Source organism: Tachyglossus aculeatus, chromosome 6 (genome assembly GCF_015852505.1).
Source record: "Tachyglossus aculeatus isolate mTacAcu1 chromosome 6, mTacAcu1.pri, whole genome shotgun sequence".
In the NCBI taxonomy this organism is placed as follows: Eukaryota; Metazoa; Chordata; class Mammalia; order Monotremata; family Tachyglossidae; genus Tachyglossus; species Tachyglossus aculeatus.
Genome location: NC_052071.1, coordinates 48,508,647 through 48,525,755, shown reverse-complemented (window position 1 = coordinate 48,525,755; position 17,109 = coordinate 48,508,647). Strand labels below are relative to the sequence as shown.

The 17,109-nt window shown below is 46.2% G+C and overlaps 1 protein-coding gene across 2 annotated transcripts; it reads right to left on the bottom strand.

Moving 5' to 3' along the window:
• Positions 1-3,406: 3,406 nt before the first annotated feature.
• On the bottom strand, positions 3,407-16,795 carry RAB9B (RAB9B, member RAS oncogene family). Of its 2 annotated transcripts, XM_038748496.1 has the most exons (3): positions 16,709-16,795; positions 8,994-9,067; positions 3,407-5,206 (listed from the first exon to the last, which is right to left on the bottom strand). In XM_038748496.1, the coding sequence occupies exon 3, from the start codon at positions 5,152-5,154 to the stop codon at positions 4,549-4,551; it is 606 nt and encodes a 201-aa protein (XP_038604424.1). In that variant the 5' UTR covers positions 5,155-5,206; positions 8,994-9,067; positions 16,709-16,795; the 3' UTR covers positions 3,407-4,548. The 2 variants fall into 2 exon arrangements, with proteins under 2 accessions (XP_038604424.1, XP_038604425.1); XM_038748497.1 differs by lacking the exons at positions 8,994-9,067; positions 16,709-16,795 and adding an exon at positions 6,086-6,186.
• Between the last annotated feature and the right edge of the window lie 314 nt (positions 16,796-17,109).

Sequence of the window (17,109 nt, the reverse complement as noted above, 5' to 3'; positions counted from 1 at the left end):
GACCTATGACACTTAATGTCCATCTGTTGCTTCTGGATAAGTCAGTTGATCACATTTAAAGAGCGCTTACAGGGTGCAGAGCACTTGAGAGAGTACAATACAACAATCATATTTAATTTAATCATATTTATTGAGTGCTTACTCTGTGCAGAGCACTGTACCAAGTGCTTTACAGACACATTCCCTCCCACAAAGAGCTTTCAGTCTACAGGGAAAGCAATAGGTGCCTACTTTTTTTTTGGGGGGGGGGGTGTATGATGTGTATATATCTATAATTCTATTTATTTATATTGATGCTATCGATGCCTGTTTACTTGTTTTGATATCTGTCACCCCCCTTTTGATTGTGAGCCCTTTGTGGGCAGGGATTGTCTCTCTTTATTGCTGAACTGTACTTTCCAAGTGCTTAGTACAGTGCTCTGCACACAGTAAGCGCTCAATATGATTGAATGAATGAATAAATCGGGGACACTGTAGCCTTCCGTCCACTTCTCCATCCAACACCATTATCCTGTTCCTCCCTATCTCAAGCTCATGCTGTTTCCCTGGAAATCCCTAACCCCTTAATTCACCAGGCCACAGCTCTCCCCATCTTTTAAGCCCTCCTAAATTCCCACCTCCTTTAGAAAGCCTTCCTCAATTAATTCACAAAACCCTTGTCAGGATGACCCAACAGCCATCCTTAACACTTAGGTATTTTGTTCTTACCCTCAGGACTTACGTTCATATACATATTCAATTACTTACTCAGCTATATCATCCTGACATTTGTCCCATCTGTGATACTGTTGCTCTTTCTCTTGCTCTCCACTATCTGTGAAACATTTTTGCCTATCTGCCTTTCCCTTTGCGCTGTAAGCTTCTGGAGGGCAGAGAACAAAAAAAAGCCTTGCTTCTGCTGTATTTTCCCAATTACCGAGTATAATGCTGGGCAGTCAGTTGATGCTCAATAAATTATATATTTTGGGTCCACAACTTTGGACAGGGCCATACTGAGGTTATGGGCAGCTATATCTATTAAAGAACTTCCCGGGGGGGGGGGGGGGGGGGGGGGGGGGGGGCAAATTTCTTAGAACAGGACGATTAGCTGGGCAAACTGTGCAAATATTCTCCATCAGCTTCTCTGGCCATTTTAGATTTCAGCAGTTTATTCCATTTTCAAGAGATTTGAAACTAGTTTCAATAGTGAATATTAAATAATAATATTCATGAGTCACCCCTTCACTCAGCTACACCAATGACTGCAATGGAAAACAGCACATCTTGAAAAAGTGGGCTTTCATGAAACTTCAATTTCCCTATAGATGTGGGGAAGCAGAGGAGTTTTGAATTTTTTTTTCTGGCAGAAAGGACTCTGCGCAGTTAAACAGATATGATTTTTATTTATAAAAAGGTAGTCCAACTTCATAGTACAACAATCCTCTTTTGACACAATATTCTTAGCAGTGGAAGGTAAAGGGAACAGCTGAGAAGTGAATTCCAGACTGCTCCTCTGATACCGTGCCCTCTAGACTATAAGCTTGATGTGGACAGGGAATGTGTCTCCTAACTCTGTTATACTGTATTCTCCACAGCGCTTAGTACAGTGCTCTGCATATAGTAAGCACTCAATAAATACAATTGATTGATTGATTTTGCTCATATGCAAAAATAATATTGTTTTCTCACTCTCCCAAGCATTTAATACAGTTTTCTGCACATGGCAAACATTCAAGAACATTTGACTAAGGTCTAGGAGAGAATGCCACTATGAATTTGCTTATTAAAGAAAAAAAAAGCAGAGAAGTATTCTTATATGTGATTTACTTTTAATGTCAATAAAATAAAAGGGGGACAAGACACCACTCCGAGCCCTTCAAATTCCCAAAGCTGCCTCCCCCAAAACAATATTAAACCCGAACAATAAATCTCTCCTTTGAAGATAAGGATTCCTTGTAGCAGCTTCTCAGAGAATAAAAATCTGGTAAGATTTCCACTGTCATTTGTTCTTCAAAATGTAACAAAAATCAAGTGTTTCTTGAATTCACCTTACCACAGATGAGGTTTAATAACTGAATCAAAACATTTCATACACAGTTCCAAGACATCTAGCAGCACCTGCAACAACGGGAATGTGCTCCGTCCCGTGACAGAGAAGGCAAAAGCAGACGTGTTAACTGAACTCAACGGCTCCTTGAAAACGTTACTAATCTGAAGCTTCTTGAGTATGTGTCTAATAAAATACATTGAACAAAATAAAAATACTAGGCTCAGTTGTCAATGGACCACTAAAAAAAACCCCAAAACCCTGTACATGGTCCTAATTAAAAACCTCTCCCCAAAATGCGCTCATTAAAAAAACAAAACAAAAAAAGCTTTTCATTGAAAACATTGTCCCAGATTTTCCAAGGTTAAGGTCTACCACCTCCTCCCACCTCTAGGCTTGGATCCAGGCACTGAGGACCTGCAGCCTTTGGGCTCGTTGTGCATCACACAAACTACATGTCAGTATTCTGCTGTGCAACTCCCATCCCTAAATCCACTCACTGCTTTGACAGCAGACAAGGGCCTCCATTAAGGAATCCTGTAGGGTTTTGGCAGGAAGGATGGGGTGGCCAATGGCTAGGGCTCCAGACGATCTGAAATGAGATGAACATTTGTCCTGGGCGGGAGGCAGCCCTGAAAATGCCAGACTCACGTGACTTTCAGTCACGTACCCATTACATAGAGCCCAATCCCTCAGTGAGGGGATAAGAACCCGTTCACAGGCAAGACTTCCGAAAGGAGATTCTCATAAGCAGAGGAAAAATTTGAATAGGTGGCCCCATGCTCCACGAGCTTCACACGGCATGGTTATAACGGGCCCTCTGGGATTTTCACCGTACCACAGCTGCTGCAAACGAGTCATGGGACTGGAAACCTAGGTTTGAATTTTGGCGGTCTAGAAGACTGAACTGAAGAGTTTGGAGCCCAATTCCACTTCTGGCCCCTAGTCCAGTTGGATCGTGGATCCCTAGAGTCTTGGGAGAGGTTCAGGCTGAGTGGGTGGTCTCCTCCCTTCCACTGACCAGGAAGCTGGGGGTCCTGGAAGCCCTCAAGCCCCCCGCCCCGTCCCTCAGCTTGTGGCTAAGAGTCCTTGGCCTCTGAAGGGCTGATGAGAACCCACTCGGAGAAGGCCTTCTATAGGTGCCCCTTTGGATCATCACATTTGCTGCACCCAGAACAGAATGTCAGACACCCCGAGGTGGCGCGGGACAAAGGAAGGACTGGCAAGGACTTGGCCTCGGGCTGCAGGCTCTCACGCTGTAGCCTGTGATTTAGCAGCCACCTGAAAGGGTAAATCCTGTTGTGTTTTTATATTTTCTGTTCACAATGTTTCCATTAGCACACATTATGATGGTTCACAGCTCTGGACTCCGCCCCCAACCGTCCTGTAAAGGCTGAAAGGAGACTGAAGTGTTGCCACCTTCCCTGCTTTTCAAGACTGACAAATGACCATTTTGAGGCCACTGCAGATGGTGAGAATTTAGAGTACCCGCTCTCCATGGCTCAAGCCTATCACGCCAGAGGAACAGAATTAAATAGTGGCAGTGTCAAATGGGGCAAAGGTTCAGTAGTCCCCAGTGTCATTCGAAAACCTGCCCTGTTTAGCTAGCAAGGTGAGTCCCCCCGAGAGGTAGGTGACGCGGACAAAGGGTCATCAAAGCCGTAGACGATGAGCCTCTGCCAGAGGTGTGGACGCTACCTACTTTGTTCTGAGCTTGTCACCTAATGGAAGGTGGTCAGAGAAGCCATATCCACACACTGTAAAACTAAGCGTATGAAGTAAAAACAGACCAACCACTTATCGCCAAAGGTAGGAATATTGAAAAAGACTCCATTAGCTATTTCTCTGACAAATGCCCTACCACATTTCCAGTGTCGTTTTTTGTCTCCCAGAAAGAGGTCTCAACTAAGGTGGTTTTCTCTGACAAGCTCAGAGAAGAAGCGAGATTCTAATCCCAGGGACTTCAACAAGGCGGCATATTTTTACAACCTTGCAGCCCCCCATAGCTTCCTAATCATTCAAAGCTGATACCTTCTTGTTTGGGGTTATCTGTGCTATCCCCTGGCAAAATAATCTGGTCTTTCCTATCCAATAATGTCAGACACTGCTTTGCAATGTTGGATGCTCTCATTTTCGGGTGCACTAAGGAAATGCTACAGAATACCTCTGGCTCTTTACCGCCTTCAGGCCGCGAGGAGCCTCATTTATCACGGTTGATTCTGGCTTTCTTCAGTGTAGACACTTAATTCTCTCAGGAGCCAAATCTTTTATGAAGTCCTCGGTGTCCGCGGGAAGGGGGAGAAATAGAAGCCACATGGCCGTACCCTTGAGACTGCACCCCCTTGAAACTTTATCCCCCAACCTTCTGACTCCAAACCGAATGGTCATCACTTCCAGTCCACAGCGTTGCCTACCACCTCTCCCCCCTCGACACTCTGGATGTTGAAAATGCCCGAGAATCATTTGCCCCTGCACTGAAGGATGCTAAATGGGGTACGCACTTCTTGAGTGGCTCCTTATTCTTAACAGCACGAAGATCCGGCTTTGGAACTGCTGTGCAGGTCAATCGTGTGTCCCAGCACGCAATGCTCCAGTTGCTCTTCCACCGCTAAGACCTGCCGGACGGCTTCTTCAAAGGCCACGGCCACATTGGTGTCATCTTTGGCACTGGTTTCCAGATAAGGGTAGTCCCCGTTCTCCACGCACCAAGCTTTGGCCTCCTCCGGGGTCACTTGCCTCTCCGTTTTGTCAACCTTGTTCCCCAGGACGACGAAGGGGAAGTGGTCAGGGTCCTTCACGTCTGCATAATAGACAAACTCTTTCTGCCAGTTGCCCAGGTTCTCAAAGCTTTGGCGGTCATCCACACTGAAGGTCAAGAGGCAGCAGTCGGCTCCCCTGTAGAACGGAGTCCGTAGGCTCTTGAACCGTTCCTGTCCCGCGGTGTCCCAGATCTGGAGGGTCACGAAGCGTCCATCCACCTCCAGGTCGCGGTTTAAGAACTCCACGCCTATGGTGTGGAATGCTTGCGAGTCGAACTTGTTGGTTACGTAGCGGTTCATGAGGGAGCTTTTGCCAACTCCGCCATCCCCCAGGAGGATGACCTTTAAGAGCAGTGACTTCCCGCTCATTGTAGCAGTGCCAAGGGGTTGGGGAGAGGATCCTGGGACCAAGAGGACCAATCTAGAAAGGAAAAAAGTCAGGAAAGAGGGAGACACAGTTACACCTGAACAAACTGCAATCGAGTCACGCCTGCATTTTATTCCAGATTACCTGGAGAGGCTTTATCATTTAACACCCCCCATGCGGCGGCCGTGTTAGCGGATGAAAATAATCACTTCATGAGAAAGAGAAGCACCTACTGAATTTCTTGCAGTTGCTTCCAAGTGACCAGAGGTTAGCGCACGCCACTCTCCCCATCACTTCAGCAGAAGGGCCTCCCGCCTCTGCAGGTGCACCTCTCCCTGGTCTAACCCCGGGGATCAATCAATCAATCAATCATCAGTCAATCGTACTTACTGAGCGTTTACTGTGTGTAGAGAACTGTACTAAGTGCTTGGGAGAGATGGAATCTAACAGAGTTGGTAGAACACATTCCCCGCCCACAGCGAGCTTACGGTCTGGGCATGGGCTGAGGAAAGCCCGTGAAGTCCCCTCTGGATTTTTTTTTTTTTACTCTATTTTTACTCTATTTATTTATTTATTTATTTAATTTGTACGTATCTATTCTATTTATTTTATTTTGTTAGTATGTTTGGTTTTGTTCTCTGTCTCCCCCTTTTAGACTGTGAGCCCACTGTTGGGTAGGGACTGTCTCTATATGTTGCCAATTTGTACTTCCCAAGCGCTTAGTACAGTGCTCTGCACATAGTAAGCGCTCAATAAATACGATTGATGATGATGATGGATTGGAGCAGGTCTGGCTCCAGCATGGAGGACCCCAAGGAGCTGGGACCTATTTATTTGGTGGCTTGGATCCAATGTGGGGTGGTTCAAGGGTGAGTTTGAGGTTCTGGACTGAGCTGGACCGCTACGTCTACCACAGAGTAATAACAACAATACCTGGGATTCTGCAGAGGCCAAAATGCACTGTTATTAACGTCGATAGTAATAATACTCGTTAAACACCGTGCTCAGCACCGAGGTGTTTACGGGAGATTCAGTTAAGACGTGGTTCCTGGCCCACAGTTGAGAAGATGCATGGCCTGGTGGATACAGCATGAGCCTAGGAGTCAAAAGGACCTGAGTCTTAATCCCGGCTCTGCTAGGTGTCTGCTGTGTGACCTTGGACAAGTCACTTAACTTCTCTGCGCGTCAGTTACCTCATCTGTAAAACGGAGATTACTAAGTGAGCCCCAAGTGGGACACGGATTGTGTCCAACCTGATTAGCTTGTATCTACCCCAGCACATAGTAGAATGCCTGGCACAAAGTTAAGCGCATAACAAATACCACTAGAAAAATCGCTTACAAACTCAATGAGAGCAATATATACTGAGAGAGCAATGGGGAAATAATTTGACCAAGAAAACTACTCAATAGTCTGTATGTTTCCAGCGCTTAGAACAGTGCTTTGCACATAGTAAGCGCTTAATAAATCCCATTATTATTATTATTAAAGAGGCCACCTCTCAAATCATCACCATCATCATAATGGCATTCAGTGCCAAGCACTGTTCTAAGCGCTGGGGAGGTTACAAGGTGATCAGGTCATCCCACGGGGGGCCTCACAGTCTTCATCCCCATTTTACAGATGAGGGAACTGAGGCACAGAGAAGTGAAGTGGCTTGCCCAGAGTCACCTAGCTGACAAGTGGTGGAGCCGGGATTTGAACCCACGACATATCTATTCTATTTATTTTATTTTGTTAGTATGTTTGGTTTTGTTCTCTGTCTCCCCCTTTTAGACTGTGAGCCCACTGTTGGGTAGGGACTGTCTCTATATGTTGCCAATTTGTACTTCCCAAGCGCTTAGTACAGTGCTCTGCACACAGTAAGCGCTCAGTAAATACGATTGATGATGATGATGATGACCTCAGACTCCAAAGCCCGGTCTCTTAAAGTTAAGGCATAACAGGGGGCCTGAGATCTGACCTAAAACCTTGGGTGATACTAAATAATAATAATAATAATAATAATAATAATAATAATAATAATAATGGCATTTATTAAGCACTTACTATTTGCAAAGCACTGTTCTAAGCACTGGGTAGGTTACAAGGTGATCAGGTTGTCCCACTTGGGGCTCACAGTCTTCATCCCCATTTTACAGATGAGGTAACTGAGGCACAGAGAAGAGTACGTAATTCATAAGTGCTGTTAAAGAAGGTCAATCAACCAAACAAGAAGCAGCATAGTCAAGTGGAAAGAGGAGGGGCTTGGGAGCAGAGCTGGATCCTAATCCTGCCTCTGCCACTTACCTGCTGTGTGACCTTGGGAAAGTGAATTCACTTCTCTGTCCCTCGTTTTCCTCATCTATAAGCTGGGTATTCATTATCTGCTGTCCCACCCAATTAGACCGTGAGCCCCATGTGGGACAGGGGCTATGTCTTACTTGATTTTCTTATATCCACTCCGGCACTTAGTACAGTGCTTGGCACAAAATAAGCACTTAACAAATATCATTTAAAAAAAGCGGTCCAGGGACTGATTCAGACATGGGACAGGTCCCCTCTCTCATTTCCACTGGGGGCTTTTTCTCCAAGAGATACAGGTGTCTATCTGCCCGGGGTTGTCAGAGGATACATTTGGCATTTTTTTAATGGAATTTGTTACATGCTTACTATGTACCAATCATTGTTCTAAACACTGGAGTAGATATAAATTAATCACGATGGATACAACATGCTAGAGAAGCAGCGTGGCTCAATGGAAAGAGCCCGGGCTTGGGAGTCAGAGATCATGGGTTCTAATCCCGGCTCCGCCACTTGTCAGCTGTGTGACTGGGCAAGTCGCTTAACTTCTCTGGGCCTCAGTTACCTCTTCTGTAAAATGGGGATTAAGAATGTGAGCCCCACATGGGACAACCTGATTACCTTGTATCTATCCCAGCACTTAGAACAGTGCTTGGCACATAGTAAGGGCTTAACAAATACCATTATTAATAACAGACACTAAACCACTGCCACTGAGAAGTTAAGTAACTTGCCCAAGGTCACACAGCAGGCAAGTAGAGGGGCCAGGATGAGATCCCAGATCCTCAGGTTCCCAGGCCTGGACTTTATCCACTAGGCCACACTGCTTGCCCACTGTTGGGTAGGGACTGTCTCTATATGTTGCCAATTTGTACTTCCCAAGCGCTTAGTACAGTGCTCTGCACATAGTAAGCGCTCAATAAATACAATTGATTGATTGATTGAAGGCAGACTGCTGCCAGGCTGCAATAGCGTGACTTCATCTCTCATTCGAGACCTTAAATCACTAAGCATGACCACATTCTCTTAAACTGATGAACTTTCTATTCCGCCACAGGCATTCCTCTCCCAGAGAATCATCCAGATCCTTCCCAATACCAGAGGCTGTGATTTTATGTTATGCATTCATTTTGCTGACTTTGAAGCTCCCTCAAGTTGACTCATATTTCTTTAAGATGGAGATGAAATAGCTGTCAGCGCATTTCTTCATTATATTACAGTGCCACTAAAAAAGGAACAAGAGGAAGTAAGAACTCTGCCACCACAACAACATGCCTGGTATCCGTGAACTATGCAAAAGGAGCTCACGTGCCTAGCAAACTCTTCGCAGCCCAAACACCCAAACTAAAGTACTTATTTCTCTGTGGTGGCTGAGCCCAGGAGAAGATCCGAGCGCTTAGTACAGTGCTCTGCACATAGTAAGTGCTCAGTAAATATGATTGATGATGATCCAAGAATTGAGGGGCTGTGCAACCCAAATATTCTGTACTGAACCTACTCCAAGGATGGTGAGTGTCTTAATGGACTGCATGAACACATAAAGCACTCCATGCTTTACCTGTTCTGTGAATACACAGATGATTTCTGATTGCTTGGCTCTCTTCTCCAGTCTTTTCACCAACAATAAATGCACTGGAAAAAACGGAAACAGAGAAAAACAGAACTAAAAAACCCGTGATAGCCAAATCACAGTCCTAAAACACGTGTCTGCCCCTGTAGACTGTAAGCTCCTTTGGGCAGAGAAACTATCTACCGACTGGGTTGTAGTATACTTTCCCAAGCGCTTAGTACAGTGCTCTGCACACAGTAAGCACTTAATAAATATGATTGATTTGAATGATACTATTTCTAAATTATCCCAAAACCCTCGCCGTGGTAGAGACTGACCCAAGGATTAAAAATTACGATTCGTATCCGGAGTATTTTCGGATGAAGCTCAGTTGCTAGCATTCTTGTTGAATGTCAGTGGAAGTTCCCCGGTCTTCACTTACAAAAACGGTCCTATTTCATCTTCTTCTTTTTCCAGATCAGGAGCGCTCCTGATTTCACATCACCCTGGGAACCTCACTCCCTCTGCTACAGCACATTATGTTGAGCCAGAAGAGAGAGATGCACTTGAAAATGCCACTAACTTGAGTGGACCCAGTAAAGGGAACAAATATAAACAGATATTAGTAGGATTTCAACAAGAAGTCAAAGGGGGGTCAGGGAAAAATTTAAATGTACGTGTGGGGAAAAAATCAAACCCTTTATTGGCTGGGTTACAGGGTCATGGGCCAGTCTATCTCCTTGGCATCGCGAAATGTGATTCTTTTCAAGTAGCCAATAAGTGAGCTGGCAAGCATCCTGTGCGAATGATATACACTGTTGGCAGAAAGAATACACTACACAGCAGGGAGATTCCGGAATTGGGTGGAAACTGGGGGGACTTTCTTTGGGATAGACAGACATTCTCCTGCAGGCCATATGTTCCTTGAATCTGGCACCCTGCAGGCAAATTGCAAAATCTGGTGCTTCGGGCAAAAGACAAAAGCAGCTTTGTGGCAAACAAACTCATTTTGCAGAGTTTGACGGGCTGTCAACGAAACCCATGCTGAGGGACCGAATGCTGAGGCTGAAAAAGCAGTCTGGCATCCCTTCGGTACGTGGCATGGCTTCTGCGTGCCCAACAGGGACCCCAAATGCACAAACCACGCCCCAATTCTCCTTCAGCATCCCGTCTCAAAGGGAGGGACCGCATTTAGACTGTGAGCCCACTGTTGGGTACGGACTGTCTCTATGTGTTGCCAATTTGTACTTCCCAAGCGCTTAGTACAGTGCTCTGCACATAGTAAGCGCTCAATAAATACGATTGATGATGATTAACGCCACATCGGACGGTGACCTGGTCCTGCTCCGTGCCCATCGTCATCCCCTACATCTCACCTGGGCCCAGTTGGCAGGAATAGTTTGGGAAGACATGCAGGCAAGGCAGGAGCATGCAGGATGGAGGGATAATCATCACAATCGTAATAATAATGATTCTGGTATTTGTTAAGCACTTATTAGAGAAGCAGCGTGGCTCAGTGGAAAGAGCCCGGGCTTTGGAGTCAGAGGTCATGGGTTCAAATCCCGGCTCCGCCAATTGTCAGCTGCGTGACTTTGGGCAAGTCAATTCACTTCTCTGGGCCTCAGTTACCTCATCTGTCAAATGGGGATGAAGACTGTGAGCCCCCCCCGTGGGACAATCTGATCACCTTGTAACCTCCCCAGCGCTTAGAACTGTGCTTTGCCCACAGTAAGTGTTTAATAAATCATCATCAATCGTATTTATTGAGCGCTTACTGTGTGCAGAGCACTGTACTAAGCGCTTGGGAAGTACAAGTTGGCAACATATAGAGACAGTCCCTACCCAATAGTGGGCTCACAGTCTAAATAAATGCCATTATTATTATTATTATTATATGCCAAGCACTGTTCTAAGCGCTGAGGTTGATACACTTAGAACAGTTAGAATACCATCACTATTATTATCATTCTCTGGGCCTCAGTTACCTCATCTGGAAAATGGGGATTAAGACTGTCTACCCCAGTGCTTGGAACAGCGCACGGCACACAGTAAGAGCTTAATAAATGCCATTATTATTATTATTATTATCATTATTATTATTATTATTATTATTATTATTATTATTATATGCCAAGCACTGTTCTAAGCGCTGAGGTAGAAACACTTAGAGCAGTGCCGAGCGCTTAGTTACAGTTAGAATACCATCACTATTATTATCATTCTCTGGGCCTCAGTTACCTCATCTGGAAAATGGGGATTAAGACTGTCTACCCCAGTGTTTGGAACAGTGCACGGCACACAGTAAGCGCTTAACAAATACCATCATTATTATTATTATATTATTCTCTGTGCCTCAATTCCCTCATCTGTCAAATGGGGATGAAGACCGTGAGCCCCACAAGGGACAACCTGATTAACTTGTATCTCCCCCAGCGCTTAGAACAGTGCCCGGCACATAGTAAGCACTTAAGTGCCATCATTATTACTATTATTCTCTGTGCCTCAGTTACCTCATCTGTCAAATGGGGATGAAGACTCTGACCCCCCCGTGGGACAACCTGATCACCTTGTAACCTCCCCAGTGCTTAGAACAGTGCTTGGCACATAGTAAGTGCTTAATAAATGCCATTATTATTATTATTATTATATGCCAAGCACTGTTCTAAGCGCTGAGGTAGATACACTTAGAGCAGTGCCGAGCGCTTAGAACAGTTAGAATACCATCACTATTATTATCATTCTCTGGGCCTCAGTTACCTCATCTGGAAAATGGGGATTAAGACTGTCTTCCCCAGTGTTTGGAACAGTGTACGGCACACAGTAAGCGCTTAACAAATACCATCATTATTATTATTATTATATTATTCTCTGTGCCTCAATTCCCTCATCTGTCAAATGGGGATGAAGACCGTGAGCCCCACAAGGGACAACCTGATTAACTTGTATCTCCCCCAGCGCTTAGAACAGTGCCCGGCATGTAGTAAGCACTTAACAAGTGCCATCATTATTACTATTATTCTCTGTGCCTCAGTTACCTCATCTGTCAAATGGGGATGAAGACTGTGAGCCCCCCGTGGGACAACCTGACCACCTTGTAACCTCCCCGGCCCTTAGAACAATGCTTTGCACATAGTAAGCGCTTAATAAATGCCATTATTATTATTATTATTATTATATGCCAAGCACTGTTCTAAGCGCTGAGGTAGAAACACTTAGAGCAGTGCCAAGCGCTTAGTTACAGTTAGAATACCATCACTATTATTATCATTCTCTGGGCCTCAGTTACCTCATCTGGAAAATGGGGATTAAGACTGTCTATCCCAGTGCTTGGAACAGTGCACGGCACACAGTAAGTGCTTAATAAATGCCATTATTATTATTATTAGTATTATTATTATATGCCAAGCACTGTTCTAAGCGCTGAGGTAGAAACAGAGCAGTGCCGAGCGCTTAGTTACAGTTAGAATACCATCACTATTATTATCATTCTCTGGGCCTCAGTTACCTCATCTGGAAAATGGGGATTAAGACTGTCTACCCCAGTGCTTGGAACAGTGCACGGCACACAGTAAGTGCTTAATAAATGCCATTATTATTATTATTATTATTATATGCCAAGCACCTGTTCTAAGCGCTGAGGTAGAAACAGAGCAGTGCCGAGTGCTTAGTTACAGTTAGAATACCATCACTATTATTATCATTCTCTGGGCCTCAGTTACCTCATCTGGAAAATGGGGATTAAGACTGTCTACTCCAGTGCTTGGAACAGTGCACGGCACACAGTAAGCGCTTAACAAATACCATCATTATTATTATTATTATTATTATTCTCTGTGCCCCAATTCCCTCATCTGTCAAATGGGGATGAAGACCGTGAGCCCCACAGGGGACAACCTGATTACCTTGTATCTCCCCCAGCGCTTAGAACAGTGCCCGGCACATAGTAAGCACTTAACAAGTGCCATCATTATTATTATTATTCTCTGTGCCTCAGTTACCTAATCTGGAGAAACGGGGATTAAAGACTGTGAGCCCCACGGGGGACAACCTGATCATCTCATAACTCCCCAGTGCTTAGAGCAGTGCTTGGCACACAGTAAGCGCTTACCAAATACCATCACTATTATTATTATTATTCTCTGTGCCTCAGTTCCTTCATCTGTCAAATGGGGATGAAGACTGCGAGCCCCACGGGTGACAACCTCCTTACCTTGTGATAATAACAATAATAATGGCATTTGTTAAGCGCTTACCAAATACCATCACTATTATTATTCTCCGGGCCTCAGTTCCCTCATCTGTCAAATGGGGATGAAGACTGTGAGCCCACAGGGGACAACCTGATCACCTCATATCTCCCCCAGCGCTTAGAGCGGTGCTTGGTACACAGTAAGCGCTTACCAAATACCATCACTATTTATTATTATTATTCTCTGTGCCTCAGTTCCCTCATCTGGAAAAATGGAGATTAAAGACCGTGAGCCCCACAGGGGACAACCTGATTACCTTGTATCAATCCCAGTGCTTAGAACAGTTCTTGGCACATAGTAAGTGCTTAACAAACACCATCATTATTATTATTATTATTAGTCTCTGTGCCTCAGTTCCCTCATCTGTCAAATGGGGATGAAGCCTGTGAGCCCCACAGGGGACAACCTGATTACCTCGTATCTCCGCCAGCACTTAAAACAGCGCTTGGCACGCAGTAAACGCTTACCAAATACCATCACTAGTATTATTATTATTATTCTCTGGGCCTCAGTTCACCCATCCGTCAGATGGGGATGAAGACTGTGAGCCCCACAGGGCACAACCTGATGACCCTGGATCTCCCCCAGCGCTTAGAACAGTGCTTGGCACACAGTAAGCGCTTACCAAATGCCATCATCATTATTCTTATTTTTCTCTGGGCCTCAGTTCCTTCATCTGTCAAATGGGGATGAAGACTGTGAGCCCCACGGGGGACAACCTGATGGCCTTGTGATAATAACAATAATAATGGCATGTGTTAAGCACTTGCCAAATACTGTCATTGTTATGATTATTTTTCTCTGGGCCTCAGTTCCCTCATCTGTCAAATGGGGATGAAGACTGTGAGCCCCCCGGGGGACAACCTGCTTACCTTGTGATAATAACAATAATAATGGCACGTGTTAAGCGCTTACCAAATACCATTACTATTATTATTATTCTCTGTGCCTCAGTTCCCTCAACTGTCAAATGGGGGTGAAGACTGTGAGCCCCATGGGGGACACCCTGATCACCTTGTGATAATAACAATACTAATGGCACATGTTAAGCGCTTATCAAATACCGTCACTATTATTATTATTCTCTGTGCCTCAGTTCCCTCAGCTGTCAAATGGGGATGAAGACTGTGAGCCCCACGGGGGACAACCTGATGGCCTTGTGATAATAACAATAATAATGGCATGTGTAAAGCGCTTGCCAAATACCGTCACTATTATGATTATTTTTCTCTGGGCCTCATTTCCCTCATCTGTCAAATGGGGATGAAGACTGTGAGCCCCACGGGGGACAACGTGATCACCTTGTGATAATAACAATAATAATGTTCCCCAAGCGCTTAGTACAGTGCTCTGCACACAGTAAGTGCTCAATAAATACGATTGATGATGATGATGATGCTAATAATGGCATGTGTTAAGCGCTTACCAAATACCATCACTATTATGATTATTTGGGCCTCAGTTCTCTCATCTGTCAGATGGGGATGAAGATTGTGAGCTCCACAGGGGACAACCTGATGACCCTGGATCTCCCCCAGCGCTTAGAACAGTGCTCGGCACATAGTAGGTGGTCACCAAATAGCGTCATTACTATCGTCATAATTATAAATCATAACGATGATAATGTGGGCGCTGTTTGGGGGCGGGCGGGGTCGGTCCCCGCGGCCCTTCCGCCATCTCATCTTAGAGAAGCAGCGTGGCTCAGCGGAAAAGAGCACGGACTTTGGAGTCAGAGGTCATGGGTTCAAATCCCGCTCGGCCAATTGTCAGCCGTGTGACTTTGGGCAAGTCACTTCACTTCTCCGGACCTCAGTGACCTCATCTGTGAAATGGGGATTAAGACTGGGAGCCCGCAGTGGGACAACCTTGTAACCTCCCCAGTGCTTAGAACAGTGCTTTGCACAGTAGGCGCTTAATTCATTCATTCAGTTGTATTTATTGAGTGCTTCCTGTGTGCAGAGCACTGGACTAAGCGCTTGGGAAGTACAAGTCGGCAACATATAGAGACGGCCCCTACCCAACAGCGGGCTCACAGTCTAGAAGGGGGAGACCGACAACAAAACAAGACATATTAACAAAATAAAATAAATAGAATAGTAAATACAAGTAAAATAGAGTAATAAATCTGTACAATCACCTCCTCCAGGAGGCCTTCCCAGACTGGGCTCCCGCCTTCCTCTCCCCCTCCTCATCCTCCCCCCCCCCGCCTTACCTCCTTCCCCTCCCCACAGCACCTATATATATGTCTATATGTTTGTACAGATTTAATACTCTATTTATTTTACTTGTACATATTTATTCTATTTTATTTTGTTAATATGTTTTGTTTTGTTGTCCGTCTCCCCGCTTCTAGACTGTGAGCCCGCTGTTGGGTAGGGACCGTCTCTAGATGTTGCCAACTTGAACTTCCCAAGCGCTTAGTACAGTGCTCTGCACACAGGAAGCGCTCAATAAATACGACTGAATGAATGAATGAATGAATGAATGAATACAGGTGCTGTGGGGAGGGGAAGGAGGTGGGGGGGAGATGGGGAGGGGGAGAGGAAGGAGGGGGCTCAGTGTGGGAAGGCCTCCTGGAGGAGGGGAGCTCTCAGTAGGGCTTTGAAGGGAGGAAGAGAAGCCACTATTACAGCACCTTTATATATGTATATATGTTTGTACATATTTATTACTCTGTTTATTTATTTATTTATTTTACTTGTACATATCTATTCTATTTATTTTATTTTGTTAGTATGTTTGGTTTTTTTTTCCTCTGTCTCCCCCTTTTAGACTGTAAGCCCAATGTTGGGTAGGGACTGTCTCTATATGTTGCCAATTTGTACTTCCCAAGCGCTTAGTACAGTGCTCTGCACATAGTAAGCGCTCAGTAAATATGATTGATTGATTATTATTATTATTATTATTAGAAGCAGCGTGGCTCAGTGGAAAGAGCCCGGGCTTTGGAGTCAGAGGTCATGGGTTCGAATCCCGACTCCACCACAAGTCTGCTGTGTGACCTCGGGCAACTCCCATAACTTCTCTGAGCCTCAGTTACCTCATCTGTAAAAATGGGGATTAAGACTGTGAGCCCCACGTGGGGCAACTTGATCACACCGTATCCCCCCTCCCCAGCGCTTAGAACAGTGCTTTGCACATAGTAAGCGCTTAACAAATGCCATCATTATAATCTCCTCAGAGGAGCCGGGCCCCGCACGCATGCGCACTGAGCCGCCGCGGCGGGTCCCTCAGAGGAGCCGGGTCCCGCACGCATGCGCATTGAGCCGCGGGTCCCTCGGAGGAGCCGGGCCCCGCACGCATGCGCGCTGAGCGGTCCGGGCCGCTCAGCATCCCGCACGCATGCGCACTGAGCCGCCGCCGCCGCCGGTCCCCGAGAGGAGCCGGGCCCCGCACGCATGCGCACTGAGCGGGCCGGGCCGCTCAGCATCCCCGGCGTCCACCCGAGCCGTCCGTTCCCGGCCCGGGACGCCTTACCGGGGCGCGGGGAAGGGGGCTCCGGGGGGCTCCGGAAGGTCCGGGGGCTCCGCTTCTCCGCAGCGGGCTCGGGCTCGGGCAGGTGGCAGCCCCGCCTCGGCCGCTTGACAGCTGCCCCAAGCGCGCGCGCGCGCAACGTCCCGCGCACGCGCCCGAAGGGGAGTCGGGGAGGGGGGCGCGCGCGCGTGCGCGCGCAGGGGCTCCCGCCTCAGGAGCCGCCCTCGGCACTCGGGCGTTCGTTCGTTCGTTCGTTCGTTCGTTCGTTCGTTCGTTCGTTCGTTCGTTCGTTCGTTCGTTCGTTCGTTCGTTCGTTCGTTCGTTCGTTCGTTCGTTCGTTCGTTCGTTCGTTCGTTCGTTCGTTCGTTCGTTCGTTCGTTCGTTCGTTCGTTCGTTCGTTCGTT

Excerpts from the sequence above, each read along its gene's own strand:
- RAB9B (XM_038748496.1), bottom strand. The coding sequence starts at position 5,154 with ATGAGCGGGAAGTCACTGCTCTTAAAGGTCATCCTCCTGGGGGATGGC.